General features: G+C 47.8%; 1 protein-coding gene across 1 annotated transcript; it reads right to left on the reverse strand.

Annotated features, from left to right (window-relative positions):
* Positions 1-136: 136 nt before the first annotated feature.
* Positions 137-19,231, reverse strand: FAM234A (family with sequence similarity 234 member A). Its single transcript, XM_061473357.1, has 12 exons — positions 18,050-19,231; positions 11,938-12,246; positions 10,767-10,883; positions 10,385-10,573; positions 6,752-6,882; positions 4,277-4,403; positions 3,692-3,830; positions 3,255-3,395; positions 2,789-2,867; positions 2,211-2,363; positions 1,272-1,374; positions 137-1,125 (listed from the first exon to the last, which is right to left on the reverse strand). Exons 2-12 carry the CDS (start codon positions 12,203-12,205, stop codon positions 914-916), a joined length of 1,659 nt encoding a protein of 552 aa, XP_061329341.1. The 5' UTR covers positions 12,206-12,246; positions 18,050-19,231; the 3' UTR covers positions 137-913.
* Between the last annotated feature and the right edge of the window lie 92 nt (positions 19,232-19,323).

Genomic DNA, 19,323 nt, shown 5'->3' on the forward strand with positions numbered 1-19,323 from the left:
GAGGGTTCTGAGAGTGGCAAGTCCAGCTCCCAGAAAAGGTTAACATGCAATTCTACTCTGAAAATAATGTCCTACATCCTCTGGCACCTCAAAACCAGTAAGAGAGGTGGTGTCTGAACCAGCAGGGACCAACCAGCCTGGGGCAGGAAGGAACACTGATGCATGAATCAGGTGAGAGACCAGCTCCCTTTCTGTGTCACCAACACTGCACAGCCCGGCTGGAAAGGAAGCAGCAGAGGAGACAGACACAGGTAGGTTTGTGACTGCACAGTAGGGCACACAGGGCTGTTCTTAGGAGAACAGGCCATTTTCTAAGTAGAATGAACAGTTTAACCTGCACTTTGCTGGCCTCGGTGACACCTCGCCATGGCTGGGGTCTATCACTATGCACATCCCATGACTACCAAAGGAGGGGCCCAAATCCAGGAGAGGGTGATTGCAAACCAACCTGCAGCCAAGCACCTCTCCCACGCCACGAGAGCTGACTCAGAAAGGACACCTAACACCACACACCGAAGCTTCACTTCTCACACAAGCACCCAAGAAATAATCAACTCCGGCATCCCCAGCAAGCACATGCCTTCCTCCAGACACAGGCTGAGTCAGCACAGTTCTGTGGGCACAGAAGTATTGAGGGGAAAGCCCTCTTCCCCAAGCTGACAGCACTTCAGTGGTCGCCAAGCACTGAAGTCCCATCAGCTCTGAGGACAGATGCACTGGCAACTGCCCCCATGGCCTGGGCATCCCCAGACACTGGGGGTGCTTCCCCACCAGTCACGCTTTGGTTTGCGGATCAAGAAAGGCAGCTTTCCATTTGAATCCGTGACCTGGGTTTGCCAAGAGCTCGGCTGCAGAGGAGAAGCAGCACAGAGGCACCCGGCCCTGGGCAGCCTCTCCCCCTCCCTCGGCCAGCTCACACTCGGCTCTGGAATTGCATCCTGTAGAGGCGGTCCCGGATGTACTGCTCGCTGTCCACAGCCACCTGGCTCAGCCAGATCACCCTGCTCCCAGACACATCCTCCTTCAGCTTACGCTTCATCAGGGACACCGTCCCTGGCTCCTCGCTGGGCTGAGGGCCCTGCAGCAGCACATAACAGGCGTGACGGCTCCGCTCGAACAGCAGGGCTGTAATGCAGAGCAGAGGGAAAGCCCAGCCTCAAGTCTCTGTGCTCAGCGGCCACCAGACCCAATACCACGCACCCAGAGTACAGGAGGTACCAGAAGTGTCCTCCTGTGCCTCCTCACTGGAGGGCTGGAAGGAGAGGACTTACCATCGAATGCAATTATTTGGTCTGTGCTATTGCGGAGCTCCAACAGGACATTAGTGTAGGAGGGATGGAAAAGATAGAGCTTCTGGAGAGGAGCTTTGGATCTCTGCAAGAGGACACCATCAGGACATGGACCCATAAATTATCAGAGAGACACCACCAGCACAAGGCTCAGCTATTACTCAGAATAAATCCAGTTACTTGTCCATGTCTGCCCAACTTATCCTGTCTGATGCCCCTAGAACTAGTGCTGGGATTCTGCTTACTGTTCAGTGCTCTCCTCCCCGCCCCAAGCTCCCTGTAAATAGCAGGCCTGCCTGCCACAGGCAGGAGACAGATTTTTGCCTTAGGGCTGGTTGAGTTAGCAGGGAAGCACAGGAAGCTCAGCTGGTGCTTAGACATGGCATACTCCAAGACACAACCCGTCACTAACGTTGCCAGCCACTGCCCTAGAGAGCTGTTTTTGTGACCCAGCTGAGTTGTGCACAGAGAGGATATTCACGTGGCCATGGGAGATCACTGTGTGTGGTACTGCCACCAGAGGCTCCTGGCCAAACAGCAGCAACCACTGAGGTACCAAGCCAGCAGCCTCTCACCTCACCTACAGTACCACACCAAGGCAGGGCTCAGGGCATCCAGTGAGTTTGCTTGTAATGACACTAAGTCCCTTTACATAGCCAGGCTGAGGATGACAAAGGTGCTGCTGCCACTACCAGCTGTTAGGAGGGACATTGCTATGGACATTGTGAGGGCCCCACAGAGACAAGACCACATGCAGAGGTCTACCTGCTTGAAGCAGGACAAACTGGTCAGAGCCCCCACACCCAGTGCAGAGGCTGCAGTGTTAGCGGCACAGACAAATGCAAATGGGAACACGGGGAGAAGCTCCACCCAATTCTGTCCCAAAGCCTGGAACAGCAACCATTCAGCAGCACTACTCACCGTTTCGTTTCCTGGCACCTGGTATTCACCCCAGATGAGGAAGGTGGACCGATGATCAGCAGTAGGAAGTGTGGCTGGCCCAGGGCTCTCTGCTCTTGAGTTTAGCTTCAGGTTCCACTGGACTGTTCCAGATCCACTCTCAACAACCATAACCTAGCAGGGAAGAAAGAAAAGGAACTCATACCAAAGAACTCTGACAAGCCATGAGAGAGAAATTGAGTCAGCTGTCTCCACCCCACACAGTCTATGGGAACAAGCATCTGATTCAAGGGAAGTTGATGAAATACTTGAAGCTGAGCATCACAGAGCTGTGAGAGCTGGGGCAGGCCACGTTAGAGCAACGTCAAAGTTTTGTAGCTATTTCAAGGGGTTCAAAGCTCTTTCATTGAAGCCTCTTGCTGAAAAAAGAATTAAAGTGCCTGAGCCAGCTTCAATAACCTGTTGAAACAGAACCTTTCCCTGCCTAAAGCTTCCTAAAACCAGCCAGAGGGAACATCCCACCAGCTGTCCTCAACTCAATGCCTGCTCGAGCTGTGAGATGCAGAGAAAAGTGAAGTTAAAGGGAAGAGATTTCAAACCTTCTTCCTGTTGGGTCCAATTTCACTCTCAAGGACAATACCAAGAACATTGGGTTTATAGTAACCAAGCAGCGGCTCACTAAGGGAGAGAAAGAGAAGGGACAGATCATAACACACCCTGATGGCTTGGGCATACCTTGCTTTTTCAGAGCAGCCTCTGTCCTCCCACAGCTCCCCTGGTAGAAGACTTGACTGCCACAACATTAGGTTAGCCTGGTATCACTCCAACCCTGAGCCCAGTCCTAGGCATATCACAACAGGCACAGAATGAAGAATCAAAGCTTTGGGTGCCTCCATTGTGAAGCAGCACCTGACATTTGCTAGCAGAGGACATACAACACAGTAAGTATGGTCTAGATAAGCAGATAACATAATTCCTGTGTTCCAAATGAAAATGTATCTGCCAGGACTCTGCTGTTGCAAGGAACCTGAAAATGCCACATCCACCCCACACTGGTAACGCTACCTCACAACACGGGACACGTTGAGGGTCCACAAAGTCTGCAGATTGTGTGCATTGATCAGCGTAGCCATGTCCGAGTTTGCAACGAGGATGCTCTCCTGTGACTGCCCAGGAATTTTTGCCAGGTAACGGATGTCCCCAAAGCTGAACAAGGACAGAGGGATGATTATGCTTTCTAGACTGTGGATGGGTTTATTGAGGGTTTTGTTTTTTGGCTTGGTTTGGCTTTTTTTCTCCCTGCATAGTAAATGCATATAGGAAACCCCAGCCTGCTTTCTCTCCTTTCCTGTGAAACCCTGACCAAGCCATCAACACCAGCACTCTCCATGAGCTTCAGATGTGCTCCTAGTCCAAAAGCCATGTAGCCAGGAAAGAACAAAGCCATCTTGTCAGGCACACCAGTACCCTCCACTCCACCAGCAACCAAAACAATCTCACACCTGAGAAGGGACAAGCGGTGCGTAGTGCTGTCAATGTTCTTCTCCCACTGAGGATCTTGCTGAAGGCTGGGAAGCTTAATTTCCATCCCAGTTGCTGCACTGTAGAGATCTTTCAGGGAATACGCATAGAGAGAGTTTTCTGTGCAAAAAAAAAGCAAGAATGAAGGAGATAAGTTGTCCTGCCCTTGCTCTGAACTCTATGATTTTCCAGATCTGGCAGATCAACTGTATTTTTAGGACTTGCATCATAGACTTGTAGTGGTATTTTGACTCAAGCCTGCATTTGAATGTTTTTAACATCTTATCTGTTCATAATCCAAGTGTTCCACAGTAATCACTTGCTATAAATGACTACTTAAACCTTACATTCTCAACATTTTTTCAAATAAAATTACTACAAGGCATAACAAACCTTAGCTTAAGCAGAAGCCACCTCTTCCCTTGGCCTTGAATAGCTCTTTTGCTAGGTGAAAGCACGACACAGCTTTTAAGAATGCAAAACACTCTTTCAGAAAACTGTTTAGGAATCCCCATTTCACAGCTATAATTACTGCTTTCAGACTGAATTCACAAACAGAACTGTACCTGTATAGAAAAGAAAGTAGGAGGAGACCAGGTTCAGCCTGATATAACGAGGTTTCCCATCCACAGTCAGGCTTCCAGTGGAGCCGATCTGTTTGCCATTTTTTCCTGAATGGATGAAGGTCTTAATCTACAGAGGGAAGGGATAAAAAATAAAAAATAAAAAAGGTTAAAGACTACAAAATGGTTACAGTACTGCTACTGCTCAAACCTGAGTGTTTCACAAAGCTTCTGAGCAGCTGGTACTGAATAGCAGCTGAGTGGGAGCAGCATAGCCTGGGATGGAGGTTTTGGAGATAGGCATGAGTTAGATGATCCCTTTTTCAAGTTTGGAAGTCACTTTCAGCACATCCCCTTGCCCTGAGATTTTACTACCTCTGCCAACCACCTCCCCTGCAAGCTGGGACCCCCCAACAGCAAGTCCCAGCTCTGCTAAGAACAGCAAAGAACTATTCAAGCCTACTGAACAGTGACAACAATGGAGAGGACCTAAAGGCAGAAACATACCAGCATATGGACACAGGGGAAACTAGGCTTCACATGGTAGCTCTGCTAAATATTTTAAGTGCCCTAATTTACTCCTCTTAAGGTTGACATGAATCTAAGGGGATAAAAGAGCTGACATGTTTCTTTATAATCTTTTAACAGGGTAACAGAATCCACTAAAAACATCTGACCGATGAGAATTAATATGAGGATCAGATTCAAATGTCTGGGCAATAGTCATGGTCTGTGGAGAGCAGTACACACTAGGGAAAAGAGAAACATCAGACCCAGAGAAATAGCATCATTCAGAGATGCTGAGTCAGGGAGGAACCCTTCTCTGTTCCTTGAGAGGGAGGGATGGAAAAGGGAAGATCTGTTGCTCTGGAAGTGTAGCTGGGGAGTCTGGCAGGTAAATAAGGAATAGTTTGCTGAGGAGAATGAAAGTCACAGCTGGAGAGGGAGAGCAACGCATCCACCAGCTGTTCCCAGCCTCCTGCACTGGGAGGAGACACATACCAGCTCTTGTAGATCAGCTTCACCTTTACTTACAAGCCCTAGCTCAGCAGCTGCCCCAGGACAGCAACAGCCAAAGGCATTCATACAGCAAGTGCAGCTACACACCACTTTACTCACTGCAGTGCTTAATACCTCTATGTGCTGTTACAGGCAACGTATCCTGAAAAAATCTTGTATGTTCCTGGAAATGTTAGTGTTGAAGCTTGCAGCACGTAGAGGTCAATAACCCTCTCAGAAAAAGTTGCCATCTAAACCCCCTGCACACCTCTCAAAATTCTGCCATGTTAGGGAAGAGCAGTATAAAGTAATGTTCAGCTTCAGCCCCTCTTAGCAACAAAGCTAATTTACTTAAATTCTGAATCTGCCTTCTGACAAGGCTGCTTTTTTCCAAGCTGCAGAGCGCCACTCAAGCTTCCTACATTTTGCATGATTTCTCAAAAAAGAATATATTTTTACTTAAGCTGGCAGAGTGCTTGCCAAGTCCGAAGGAGGAAGGGATTTTGTACCAAGATAGCTAGAGAGGTTAACTGGAAAACAAATCAAAAGGCAGTTTGCAGAACAGAGACTACATTCAAACCTTTCTGGGCCACCTAAGATTAATAAAATAAAAAGAAGTCTTGAGATAACTGGGATAGCAAAAACAAGGAAGAAAGAAAACAGAAGTGAACCATAGGAGTCAAGAGGATGGAATTTCTGATGACGCTGGCAACAATGCCTTGGACAGCAAAACCTTATTTGCTTATGGAGGACTCCTGTGTGAAGACACGGAGCTCCCACTCCTCCCATCAGACTTGCAGGGAGACTAACTTTCGTATGCTTTAAACAGGACAGATTGCACATGCAGGTGATGCTGTACCACTCAATCACAGATAAAGATGTTCTAGCGTAAAAACACTTTTAGATACATGACTTTCCCCCTCTAAGAAATGGGAAATATGAAGGTAACACAACTGGCAGCTATTTCACTGACCCAAGTCAGAAGTAACTGGCACAGTGACACTAGGAAGAGAGCTTTGCAAAGCAGACCACAGGCAGAGATAATGTGTCAGGAAAGGGCAGTGGTGGTACAAAAGCACTGGTTGTCAGCTGTGCTTTGATCTAAGAGCCAAACCTGTCAGGGTTTGTTCACTTCCACTACTCTGAACAGAGTCCCAGAAAACTGCAAGCTCATCTAGCCCAGGCTCATTTCACACACAGCCCAGGAACACATAGTGGAGAGCACACTGAGGAAGGGCAGGGATTCCTGGACAGCTGTTTTTCCTTGTTTCTTTCTTTCTTTTTTAACTGTAAATCATTTGCATTGATTTGGGAGAGTTTGGATTCATCTCTGCAGGGTGGGAAAGAACCTGTCCCAAACCCACAGAGAGCAGAGGCCTCTGGACACCCCCTCTTAGACTACAAGACTGAAATAAATAGCATTCCTGCCATGCCCCGTGGTCCAGACACTGGGCTTATCACAGCTTCAGAGTGACATACCTTATCTCCTGTAGCAATGAAGATTATCAGGTCCTGAACTCCATCATTATCCACATCTGGAATCACTGACACAGGAGTCAGCACAGTATAATTAGTTCCAAAATCACTGGAATGTCTCCACTGAATTTCCCCTAGAAGACAAGTTATTAGGAAATATTCACTAAAACGCACTTTAGGTTGAAAGGCTTTTATTGCTCCTGCTCCTGGAAGTACTTTGCAGCAGCCAGCCATTCACAGTCCATCAGCACCACAAACCAGTCACATTAATGCTCATCACAAGGTACTTCATTGCATTTCCACATTTCAAATGAGTCCCAATACCCACAATTTTGAGTTATATTGGGAAGTAATTCTAGCTGCCTGCACAAATGCACCCAAACATCCTGGGCCCAAGGACAGGTTTTCTTGTGCCTTAGGTTAACACGTTTATCAGCATGTTGATGGCACAGAGAATCCTTTTTTCATGATCCAAAGCTTACTGTTGTGTGTTTAAATCTGTACAGACATTTGAATACCATAAAGCAGCTGAATTCTGACCACAGCATTGCAACTACTCCCCATAAAACCTTCTTTGCTGCAATTTGCCTCCCCAAGATGTTCCATGGTGATGCAACCAGCTGCAACTCTGTTCACATCCCCCTCTCCCTCTTTTGAAGAACACACAGCACATTCAAGCTCGTGTGTAAATAGAGGTGGCAAAGATTTGGTTTCTAAATAATGGGGGGGGGGGTTCTCCTCAACAGCTCTAGGCTGGTTGAGTGGCTCTACTCCATATGCTGCTGGCCTCTTTCCAGTCACAGCCCAGTGGAATTTGCAGTGGAATTTGGTGTGAGTGTGGGGAGACCACTGAGGGAGTTTCTTTTTAAGGAAGACTTAAGTGACTAACTAGGTGTTTAGAGGGGAAATGCTTCCTCTCCCCTTCAAACAGTATCACATACAGCAATTACCACTTCAGGAATGCAACATAATAATCTGTTCCTTGTCAGGAAAGCAGTTGTACTGAAGGCCAAGAATTACTACCTGATGCTGTCTGCAATAATTTAAGGCAGGCTGTATTTGCAGTAGGATTCCTCCAAAGCTGTTACTAAAACATTGGAAAAAAATACTTGGATTTTTTTATTATGACAACAGATGTGAAGAACATTGCCCCTATGAAATCATGGGAAGGTGAGGAATTTTACCTATGGAGAAAACAAAAAGGCAAAGGAAAACTGAAGTTTTAAATAACTATATCCTGGGTTCAGCACAGTTCAAAGCTACAACAGTAAGACCAGGCTGATGATACTTGCATTTCAATACATAAGGGCTCTATTCTTTGCTGGTCAAACAGCGGATAAAGTTTGGAGGACGCATATTACTGTCTTAGAAGAGCAATCTGACTTAACTGAAACAGGTAACAGTGAGATGGACTCAACACAAAGCACTTGAGAAGCTTTCATGCTCTAGGAGCACTAACTATGAAACCAGTCCCATTCTGTTCCACCAACTGGAGATAAGACTATTCTGTCTAACACAAAGGTGCTTGCTCAAAGCCCAAGCTCACAGCAGAAGCGTGGCAACAGAAGGCAAGATGGACAGCAAATCAAACCTGGGTGAAAGGGTTGGGTTTTTTTTGGTCATATAGAAGGAATAATAAAATTAGGATTTAGGAGGACTGACTCCAGCTCTTGCTTCAAGCAGCCGAAGAGGACTTCCCTCTGTCAGACATCCTCCAGGCTGGAGTTGTGGCTTATTTAGCGATTCCTTGCACAGAGACAATTTCATATATCTGATCATCGTGGTCCACTTTCTGCCACACCCCTCAGGAGACCAGAACTACTCACAGGGCTCACACTGCAGGCTGCTGGAGGACAAGGTGAAGAGAGAAGTTGGAACAAAAGACTTATTCCTGTCCTCTTCTTGACTCTGGTCCTGGTCCTGGCCCTGGCAGAGACGGAATACACACCTACATCGACTTTTGCTTTGACCTGGAATAGCTAACCTTAAACTCCTGTGTCTCAGTTTGCTTGTAAGATAAACATGCAGGAATGTTAGATGTCCCACACAAACAGAGGCATGCAATCCTACACTTCTTGTATGCTCAGGTCACTTCTGACAATGAAAAGAGCAAGACTTAACACAACTAGAATTGATACAGAAGCACTAGCTTTATCAGCATTTAAAGATCAAAAACACATTAGATACTTTCAGATGATGATCTGCCTATCTTTCCTCCTAACCTACAGGCAGAGGTTAGACAGCCTGAGAGCCCTGGGATCTCACCAATGCTCCACAATAATGAATCATTAACAGCTAAACATTGTTCTGGCTACTGTTTTTAGCACAATGTGATGCAAGTCAGACTTTGCCACTTTAGATACATTTAGCCTATTTAAATACATTTAGCTTATTTAAATACATTTTATTCTGGCCTCCCAACCCCCTGCCAAAGTCAACTACACCAAAAAAGCCCTTTTAACCTACTTAATAGCATAAAGGTAACAAATACATCAACTTCTGGGTTATTCACTTTTCTGTCTGAAGCAATTTTTAATCTCTTGCTTTTAATTTATTTACAGAATAAATACAGTAAATAAATTTTCTCTACTGTATTGTTGTTGTGACCTCTGGCTTAGCCTGGTTCCTTCTCTCCAGGAGCTACTTCTTTATGACTGTCTCTAGCTACATGCATTTGGCACCTACACTTTGACCTGAAAGCAACTGCTTCATTAATAGTCTAAATAACCTGTGCTAAAGGTTACTGATGAGGGAAATGGTGCTAAGATATCTCAGCTGCTACAGAAGCTTTTTATCTATGTGTGCGTCTATACTTCCATCCACACTGGAAATCAAAAGCTACAGTAGATCTTCCTCAGACCTCTCATTGTTTCTCTCCCAGTTTTTGGATAATAGGGCACGAGTGCCTCAATCCGAGCTACAGAGTACAGGATCCTAGGATTGGTTCCAAGGGAAAACATGCATTTTTTAGAGCCTCTGAAACAGTGACCACCAAAATGGAAAAATGTTTCAAGCTTCACCAGCGTGGAAGGTTCAAAGTGCATTAGGATGATCATTGCCATGTTCCAAGAGAAGTACAGGCACTCTTTACCCCCACCCTACATGAGGCAAGTTGATGATGAATTTCTCCATCTATGGGTTCAGAAATGAAGGCTTTCAGAGGAACTATGCAAAATCCTGGACAACAGAAACAGACTCGTAAGTGCTCTCCCTGATGACTTTAAAATGATAAATCCTTAACACTCCTCTTGTCACAGCAGGCACTCCTAGCACACACACACACAAATGACTGGGAAGCATTGCAGGTGCAACCCCTGACAGTATGAAGTAACATTCACAGTTAGTGACTGCTGCTCCTGTTTCAAAAGCTGTTGAGATGTTGTTCTTACAATACAGCAGCTGGCACAAACCACAACAGAGTCCAGCCTTTGGAACAGAGAGGCTGAGAGAACAGGCGCCTCTCAAGAGCCCAGTGAATGGCTCTGGGAAGGATAATAAATACTCTGTGCCCATTGTTCATGTACCAGCAAGTCATGTCATGCTGGCGTCCCCAGCCGCAGAGGTCCCACAGTCAGAGGGTGAGGAAAGCAGGAGCACCATCCTCAGTATGGCAGCAGTACCCTGCTCACCACTCACCTGTGTGCAGGTCAACTGCTGTGAGAGACACCGGCTTCCCCACCACCAGACAACCCGAGGCCTCAGCCCCCCCAAGCTGCTTGATGCCACACTCCATCCACTCCACTTCCTCAGCAGCAGGCCTCTCCCACAGCGCTCTCCCGTTGGTGCCAGATACAGCAGCAATGAAGGCACATGGAGAAGGCAGACCTGAGGAGTAGACATGTCAGAGGGAACACTACCTACACACCCTACCTTTGCTGCTCCACACCACCTGAGAGCTGGGACTCACCCAGTCCCTCTCCACACCCACATAACCCAGACCCATAGCTGCTTCACTAATTAGAGCTAAAAGAGCAAAACCAGCCCTTACTGCAAGGCTTTCTGTTTCTGAATCAGCTACCTTCATCCAGACAGGATCTGTTGAAGCTGCTGCTGCCATTGCTAGCTTTGAATGCAAAGATGACATCTTGCACTTTGTCTTTATTCACATCTTGTATGGCGAGAAACTGGTAGGCCACTGTAAAAAAGATCACAAGGCAGGCACTGGTGAGGATTGCCTCAACCAACAACAAAGCTAGCTGGAGCAAAACAAATTCCTAGAGTCCTACTCACTGCCTCCATCTCTGACAGTGTAACCTCAGGACAAATTGGCTTTTGTATTAAAAAAAGCCATCCACATGAGTACTGAGGGCTGGAAATTAGTGCCAAAGGATTTTTTAAGTTTCTTATGCCCCAGAGGATTTGTCCTTTTTTAAGAGCCAACCAACCAGAGACTGAACTATGTTGAACAAAGAACAGCTCTGGTCTTGGTGTGGGGTTTCTATTTCTGAAATATAAAAGCCCCAAAACAAACCCAAACCCAGCCCCAGATACTCCATGTTTCTCACTCAGCTAAAAACAGCCTTTTTCAGCCCAGAGCAAAAGAACTCGGATGTCCGCAGGAACACACAAAGCTCAATCCCCACTGGTGAGCATCACCTCTGTGTTTATAGCACAACCAGCACACACCCACCACACATAAGACTAAAGAAAAGCTTTCACAGAAGCCACCAGGGAGCAGTACCCAGGCTAAAGAGCCAACTGAAGCAACTACAAACGTGTGCAACTTATAAAAACCACAAGAAGACGCAATTCTTCTCCCCTTCCTGTTAGCCATGGGGAAAAGTCAGAAAGTCATATGGACAGAGGAAAAAAATGCCTAATTGTCCCCAGACGTCAGTTCAAACTTCAAGGGAACATTTTACAGACCAAATTTAAACAAAGTTATATTCCTAGATGCACTTCCCCACTTAATTCTTTCCCAAATGAGGCCAGCCTGCTACCTTGTTAGAGCTTCAGAGCAGCATCTAATTTGTCCATTAGATCCTGTAAACACCTCCTGGAAGGCCACTCCAATTATGACGGGCCACTGCTTATTCAGGTCAGGTATTCATGCAGCTCTTACTCCCAAGGGCAGCATCCCTGCAGGCCTGGCTCCAGATCGTGATTAGATAGAGGTCCACAATTCAAACTCATGGCACATAAAGGAAAAGGACTGTTGGTAGTTATTTATCCTGCTACAGCAAGCTCACCTGCATGGCTGTAGTTTCGGAACCATGTTCTTTCTGAAACTGGTCTCTCTGGGCAAGGAATGATAAAGGAGAAAGCAAACACAATTATGAGACACAGAAATAATGAGATGAAGAAGGCGGCAGTGCGCCACCGGGACAGCTGGGACAGCTGCGATGACTGCTTGTTCACTATTCTTCTCTCCACAGAGTTTTCATGGTTCTCTTGAACTTTTACATCCTCAGTCTTCAGAGGGTGGATCTCAGCTTCCGAGTCTTTGTTATCCATCATACCTCATTCGTAGGTATCCTGACACCCTTCTTTCCCTTCACCTACAGTAACAGAAAGGGCAGTTAAAGTAGATTTTGGAATATATTAAAAAAACAATCAACCCAAAATATTCTGTTACTACCTGATATTCACTCTGAAAATACTCAACAGGAGGCGAGAAAATCAGTGTATTGTTGCAGAGCTGGATATAAAACACTGCTGGTACCAGAGGTCTCCCACACAGAGCAACGGAGAGAGACTGTGGGATGCAGGAAGGGCACAATTTCTTCTTCAATTTCTTCTTCTTCTGCTAGACCCAGACAAAGAAGGCTACAGCCTCTAAGCAGAAAGGACTGACTGGTCTGTAGGTCTTCCTCAAGAAAAACACACCAAAAGCTCCTTTTGCTGCAAAGACCTCTTGCTGCCTCCTGTGTGTGTCTGTCTGACTCCCAGATGGAGAGGTGAAAGGAAACACTCATGACCTTTATACCTCAACATAAGGCTGTTCCCTATTGCAGTGAGCACTTGAGCTTCCCCAGGAGACAGTGAGAGAAACAAACACCAGCATATTCTGTAAGGAACAAACCAAAGCTATTCAACACCTTCTCAGAAGAGAAACCACTTGGTAAGTTTAGCAATCCAGCCCTGCAGAAAGCAAGAGTGATTTTCCTCACTGGAGGAAAAGGAGGTGCAAACTGAGACTAAAGTCAGGCAAATTTGATTTCATCAGAATGCAAGAAGAGCTAACAACTGCTATTTTAACTTGTCCTGTTGCAAGTCATAATCTTGAGCTACGAGATCCACCTTATAAAAAAGAGGGGTGGGAAAAAAAGCCCTGGTCATTTACAGAAGCCTGTAAGTCATCAGCCACTAGAACAATGCTAATGGATGTTGATAGTGCTTCTTTAAAAAAATAGCAGAAGGGAAGAAATACAGAATAACACATTCCAGTAGCCTGGAAAAAGCTGCATGGCAGTGTCATAAAAAGTTATATCAGAGCAAATAAACACAGCAACTGAGCCAATTTTCCATGACTGCCCCAGCAGTCACGTGCCTGGATTGTCCACTGGAGAAATTTACTTCCCCAGCAGAAAATAGCTTAAACTCAGCACTGACACAATGCAAAGAGCCTGGGCTTGCAACTCCAACAACAACAGGGCTTGTTGCAGCTCATGTTTCACGCCCAAGCTCATTTACAGGTTCAAAGAAACAAGATGAGAGACACCCTTGGGAGGCCAGGGGGGAGTCTCACCTCCTGGGGTTGTCCCTGTCTCATCACAGGGAAGAGCTGCAGAGGCCTCTTCTCTTCTGGGTACAAATCACAGTGGGGCCAGACCTACAGCAAGGCAGAAGTTGAGTGCCTGGGGCGAGCAGGGCATCCTGGCATGCTGCTGTCAGTTCCGCAGCTAACCTCAAATGCTTGCTGGACTTACAAGGCTGGAGTCATGGAACACTTACTCGAACCTGAGTACCCTGACATCTATTCTACAACAGCACATCGAGTACAACATCTCACTCCAGACAATTTAATTCAAGCAGAACAGTACCATGCAAATGCAATCAAATCAATAATGTAGAAGCTGTATCTTATTCCAAAGATCTTGCTCTAAAGACCTCATCTGCCCTTCACATCAGTCTACAGCAACACAAAAGACACTTTCATGAGGTGGCTGTTTGCAGACCAACTGCAGGCACCTGACGGGTAGGAAGGCTCCAGATGGAAAGGGGAAGGAACAGTCATGCATCCAGCCTTCCCCGTGACCTGGCCACCGTGCTGGCGAGCCAAGCACCAGACCTGCAGCAGGTTCAAGGTACAAGGCTCTATACACAGGCCAAGCAAATGATTTACCAGAGCAGAGCAACCACCGCTGCAGCAATGGGGGATGACAGCAGGAATGGGTTAGTGACCTCCCTTGCCATGAGGCAGATGGCTCCTGTGCCTCTGGCCTGCCTGTCTCCAGCAGCAGGCAGAGGTGGATTTTCTTGGACGCAGTGGCAATCAGTGTCTATGGCACGGGCTGCAGCAGGGCTCACGCACACCACCACCAACCTCTACAGCTCCACAAGATGGAGCCAGGGAACCTCCAGGGCACAGCCGAGTGCTTCCAGCTCCTCTGCAACCCCCCAAGAAGACCCAAAGCTGGGCTTCTCCCAATTTAGTCCAAAAGGGACACCATCCCAACGCTGTATGCAAGGTCTATTTTTATGATTCACTACAAATCGCACCACTCTCATCTAGACTGGGATGAGAACAATAAAGGAGTGGTAATTATCCTGACAGCCCCAGTAATTCCCCTTCTTTTGCAGCAATGACCCTCAGAGCCACGGACTACAAAGAGCCCTCAAAGCATTTAAAGCAATTCTTTATGTCTTCTTTCAGGGTTTGAATAATGCCCTTTGCACCCCTGCCAGAGCAGAGACAGTGCCAGAACAAGGACCACAAAGGTCAATGGCAAAGACTCAAAACAATGCAGGAAATCCCATTGCTTGCACTTGCAAAGTACATGCTGGCAGCACGGGAAATGGTCTGAGCTCTGAACAACAAAGAAGTCTGGTAATCAGTTTAATTGAAGACAAGCAGAAAATGACAGTATGCGTTTCAGATGGTTTTACTATCCTCTAGCAGCCAGCATTTTGTCTCCTGCTGGTAGAGGACATCAAATAATTCACTGGGAAGTTCAAGCCATCCAGGCACCTTGCAAGGAATTAAGCAGTGACAGGATCCTGCGCTGCTGCATTATGAACACACGCTGCATGCACTAGGTCTCACAGCTACCTGTGGATGGGAGGCATTATCATGAGAAAACATGGGAGAAAGACTTCACAGGAAAGGAAATAACTAGAAACCGCATGCGAGACCCAAACTGAACCCACTGCAGTACAGCCAGGGTCTGCATCCCACACGACTTCAGCTGCTGGTGTGAGTGCTTCCATCACTCCCTAAGCTCTAAAGGCTACTCTCCTCAGCAACTGGAAGAGCTAAAAGCAGTCCTTAATCAAAGCCAAGGAGGAACAAACACCCTTTCCTGTCCCACAGCAACAATGCTGCGCTCAGGACAGACACAGCTTTACCCACCTTCACAGGGACTGACTTTCCTCTTCTCCTTGAAGCTACAGCGCAGATTTACAGATCTCATCTCAACCAAACCAGTGAAACTTGTGCAGCAAGCAGTTCACACCAAGCCACAGCTACATCCAAGAGACAAACTATCATTACCAGTCAGCTAGAACTGCCTGACAAGCAGAGAGAACCACATGCAGTCAGGTGTATGAAGACTGGTGACAGAAACCATATAAGTATCAGTGTGATGGAAGGCTTAACTCATTTTCCACCCATAAAATACCAAACCCTGGCATCTGTAATCTCACCAGGCACTAGTTCTTCCTGGAAAATTCCTAGCAATATACCATAACTTAGGTTTGATGTTCAGTATGTTTATACCTTTCACAGAATGATAAATTCAGTTTCTGACTGGCCATTTTAGGAACCCAAACACAGCACTGGGCTGCCCTGGCTCTTGTGTTTGTTTAAGCACCTTACAGGTTTCCTCCCTGTCAGCCAAAAACCGTTGAAGCCCCAAGCTGCAATTAATATTGGTGAAACAGCTTCCAAGTTTTGCTTTGAATGATGCAACATTCCTTTCACAGCTCCTTCCACAAGCAGACTGTTCAGTTTTGATCCCATGTATGGCATGGCTCTGCAGCAAAGTTGCTGGGCAGTCACCTGCTGCAACATGCAGACACTGTTGGATTTTTCCCTTTTCCGTAGTTCCGCTTCCACTCACATCAGGGTCCAGCCAAGAGGAAATAACACCTAAGGCTTCTCACAAATTAAGAGATTTTCCTTTCCAAATACATCCACACCCTGCACACAAGCTTGTCATTTGGCTGGGTCATCTGCAGCTCATAACTCTTTCTCAATATAAAGTCACAGCACAGGCTGGAAGGGAGAACTGCCTTAAGGAGACCATCTCCTTCCAATGCTGGGTACCTCTGCTCCTGCTTGTGTCCACACAGCCTTTGCAGGATGTTGTAACCCAGACCACACAAAGGCAACGCAGGCACCCAGCACAGAGAAACACTCACATTCTGCTGCTACAGTTGTCCTTTGCCCTCCCCTCACTGCTGCTGTTTTGCCTGTTATCATGCATCTCTCCAAAACATCAAGTTATTCTTAAATGACACATAACTGTCTGGTGCCACAGAGAATTCACAGCACAAGTTACAAAATCCTCAGAGCATAACCAAGTACCACCTTAGAATGTGATACATTTGTCATTTGTAGGAGAAAAGTTCTGTTTTCCAGGACAGGAGACAGGGATTCAAGTAGAGAAACTTGATCTGTTTAGCAAAGAGCAAAACACGATCCAGTAAGTTCCCAAGAGAGCAATGGGAAAAGCAAAACTCTAAGATGAAGAACATGATTAGAGCCTGTATGGAACTAATTATAGCGTAGGCCAGTAATAACAACCAGCAGAAACATGCACCATTTATCATCCCGGAACTTACAAGCTTCGCTGGAACCAGGCCACTCACCCTCACTGACTGTTGCAGATCCCTTGCGTCAACCCCAAGAGCAGTAGTTACAGAGTTGCTTGAATTTCTCATGTCAGAGACATCCCCACCTCACCCATGGGGCTCCCCGGCCTGCACCAGCACAGAGTCTTCTCTGCACCGCCAGAGGGATCTCGGTCCAGGAAAACCCTTGAGAAGAGGCTATGGTCATTTCATGTGGGTTTATTGTAAGACAGAAAGAAAGTACATTTAAGGGGAACACTTGTTCCACAGGTCACAAATGCCATGCTGCCCACTGGGTCCTGCACAGCCTAACGAGGTTTAGGGCAGGATGAAACAAGAGTCTTCCTCCAGCCTCTGCTGTTCTTGTCAGCTGCCTCCCAAAGAAACCTCTCTTCTCCCCCCAGAGATAGATTTTTTTCTTCTTCTCTCTGACACACATTCACAGAGGAAACCTCATTCATTCACAAGCCATTCTACCTGCACACCCAACACCCAGCCTGCAGAACCTCTTGGCTTCCAGCCTCCATTGCAGAGGGCTGGCTCTGGTCACACAGAGGTTTTTGCTTTCCAAAATAAGGCAAAAAGGGTGGAAATGAGATTGGAATTCAACATATTAAAGCACTTTTTTTCTGCGAGAAACATTCTAATTCACATCTGCAAATCAGCCACTGAGGCAGAACAAAAAGGGAACTTGAACCCTGTCCAGGAAGGGTGTTGAAAGCTGGAGGTTGCTCTGTAGAGATGAGGGGTTTCTCGCGTTTCTGTTTGTCTGAACACAGACCCACACGCACAGCACTGTGCGAGCGCATCTCCGCAGACCTCCTACACAGCCCAACCACCCGGGATCAACCAGCTCTGATTAAACACAGAAACCAGCTCCGTGGGCAGAGCCCCTGCCTCTTGCAAAAGGGATTAAATTCTTCCGAAGGCTTCTCGATATGGCTTTAGGCCGGTTCTTGAGCTGCCGAAGATGGACAGCAAACACACCACACACACCCCCAGATCACAAGGAGGGGCACCGGGCTGGGACAAGTGCAGCGGGGAGGGCTGGGTTCCGCGGTGCTCCCCGCCGGCCCTGCTGGCGGCCTTCCCCAGCTCTGAGCTGCGGCTCGGCGCGGGTCCCGCCGGTGGAGAGGCTGCTGCACTCCACGCCCGCCCCGTTGGAGCCGGTTCCCTGCCTCTACAGGACCCCCTGAAGTGCCGGAGGGGCGGCCCGGAGCCAAGCCCAGGCCTTCGGGGCGTCCCGAAGCTCACCTCACCCCCAGCCGGTAGCCGGGGAGGCCCCGCCGCGGCCGAGCCGCACCGGCAGCACCGCCCGACCCCCGCCCCGCTGCGCTCCGCACTCACCCCGTGCGCGCCGCCACCGCCGTCACTTCCTCCTCCGGCGGAGGAAGTGACGGCAGGACGCAGCTGCCCAGTTCCGCCGTGCGGGGGCCCCGCAAGAACGAGTCCGGGAGCGGTGAGAGCCACAAACACAGTCTTTAATGCGATCAGACCGCGAGAACAGCACAGGCACGTACAGACACCCCGAGAGCGCCCCGCCGCCCCCCGCTCCCCGCACCGGCACGGGGGTCACAAAACAATACGCGAACCGCGGGTTAGATGTAAAACAACAGGGATGGGGTCGCATGCACTAAGGACTAACACTGAGAGGCCGCGGGGAGGCCGCGGGGAACCGAAACTGTTAAAGCAGCTTTATGGGAAGGGACAAGCACCGCCCGGACCCCCCCGCACCGGCCACGGCCGGAGCACAGGCTGACAGACACGCTCCTGTTCGCGTTAGGAGAGAGAGGTGTTTAATGACACCGGCCTCAGCGAGTTGAGGAGCAGCAGCCAGCCCCGTGCCCCGACAGCTCCCAGCGCGGCTGGTAGCAAGTGCGTTACTCACAGAACACCGGTCCGGGGTCCGGGCTGTGTCGGGCACAGCGGGGCAGGCTCCTCCCCACTGCAAAATAAACCCAGTTACAAACAAGCGAGTTACAATATGCAAAGTTCTTCCACACATTGGTGCTGAGGTCCCAAGCGCAGCAGTGCGCTGCTGGCAGCCCCTGCCTTCCCTTCCGTCACCCTGGCCTTTCCTCCAGCCCCAGTCACCTCTGCTTCTTGGCCACCTTCTGCCTGCCTGGCCTTGGATAAAACACATACACAAACGCTTTTTTTGCAAGTCAGAAAACACCAGGAGGTGGCCCTGACTCCAGAGTGCACAGAAAACAGGCAGGCTGGTTCTGTACCCCCCTACTGAAGACACTGGCCCAGATTTTGCACTGTTTGTATCTGAACTGGAAAAGTACTAAAACCAGACTTGAGCCCCTCTCAGAAATGTACTCCAGATCATTTGCTCATCCTCACAAAAGATGAACAGCTTTCAAAATGTGCAGATGAGGGCCGAATTTGGTCTGTCTTGACTTAGCTGCAGTAGCAAGGGAGCTCTCAAATGCTGGAGGTGTATAAAAGAGGTGTGTAAGCACTAAAAGGAAAAAAAAAAAAAAACACTTCTGAATTTCATATAAACAGAAGGAGAAATTAATTGAGAACCAGTGCTACTGGTGTGCTCACAGAAGGTGAGGGAGATCTTTAGGGAAGGGCTGAAGTGCTGCAGAGGTGGCCGCGGTCACTGGGTC

This window comes from Pezoporus flaviventris, unplaced genomic scaffold, assembly GCF_033815535.1.
Source record: "Pezoporus flaviventris isolate CSIRO_AGI_PZ_B2104156 unplaced genomic scaffold, CSIRO_AGI_Pfla_v1 ptg000078l, whole genome shotgun sequence".
Lineage (NCBI taxonomy): Eukaryota > Metazoa > Chordata > Aves > Psittaciformes > Psittacidae > Pezoporus > Pezoporus flaviventris.

What these genes read in the sequence shown, in the direction of transcription:
- FAM234A (XM_061473357.1), bottom strand. Translation starts at nt 12,205, where the DNA reads ATGATGGATAACAAAGACTCGGAAGCTGAGATCCACCCTCTGAAGACT. An exon ending in CAGATCCTGTCTGGATGAAG is followed by an intron (nt 10,574 to 10,766) that starts GTAGCTGATTCA and finishes TCTACTCCTCAG; the next exon opens with GTCTGCCTTCTCCATGTGCC. An exon ending in CTACTTTCTTTTCTATACAG is followed by an intron (nt 3,831 to 4,276) that starts GTACAGTTCTGT and finishes TTTTTTGCACAG; the next exon opens with AAAACTCTCTCTATGCGTAT.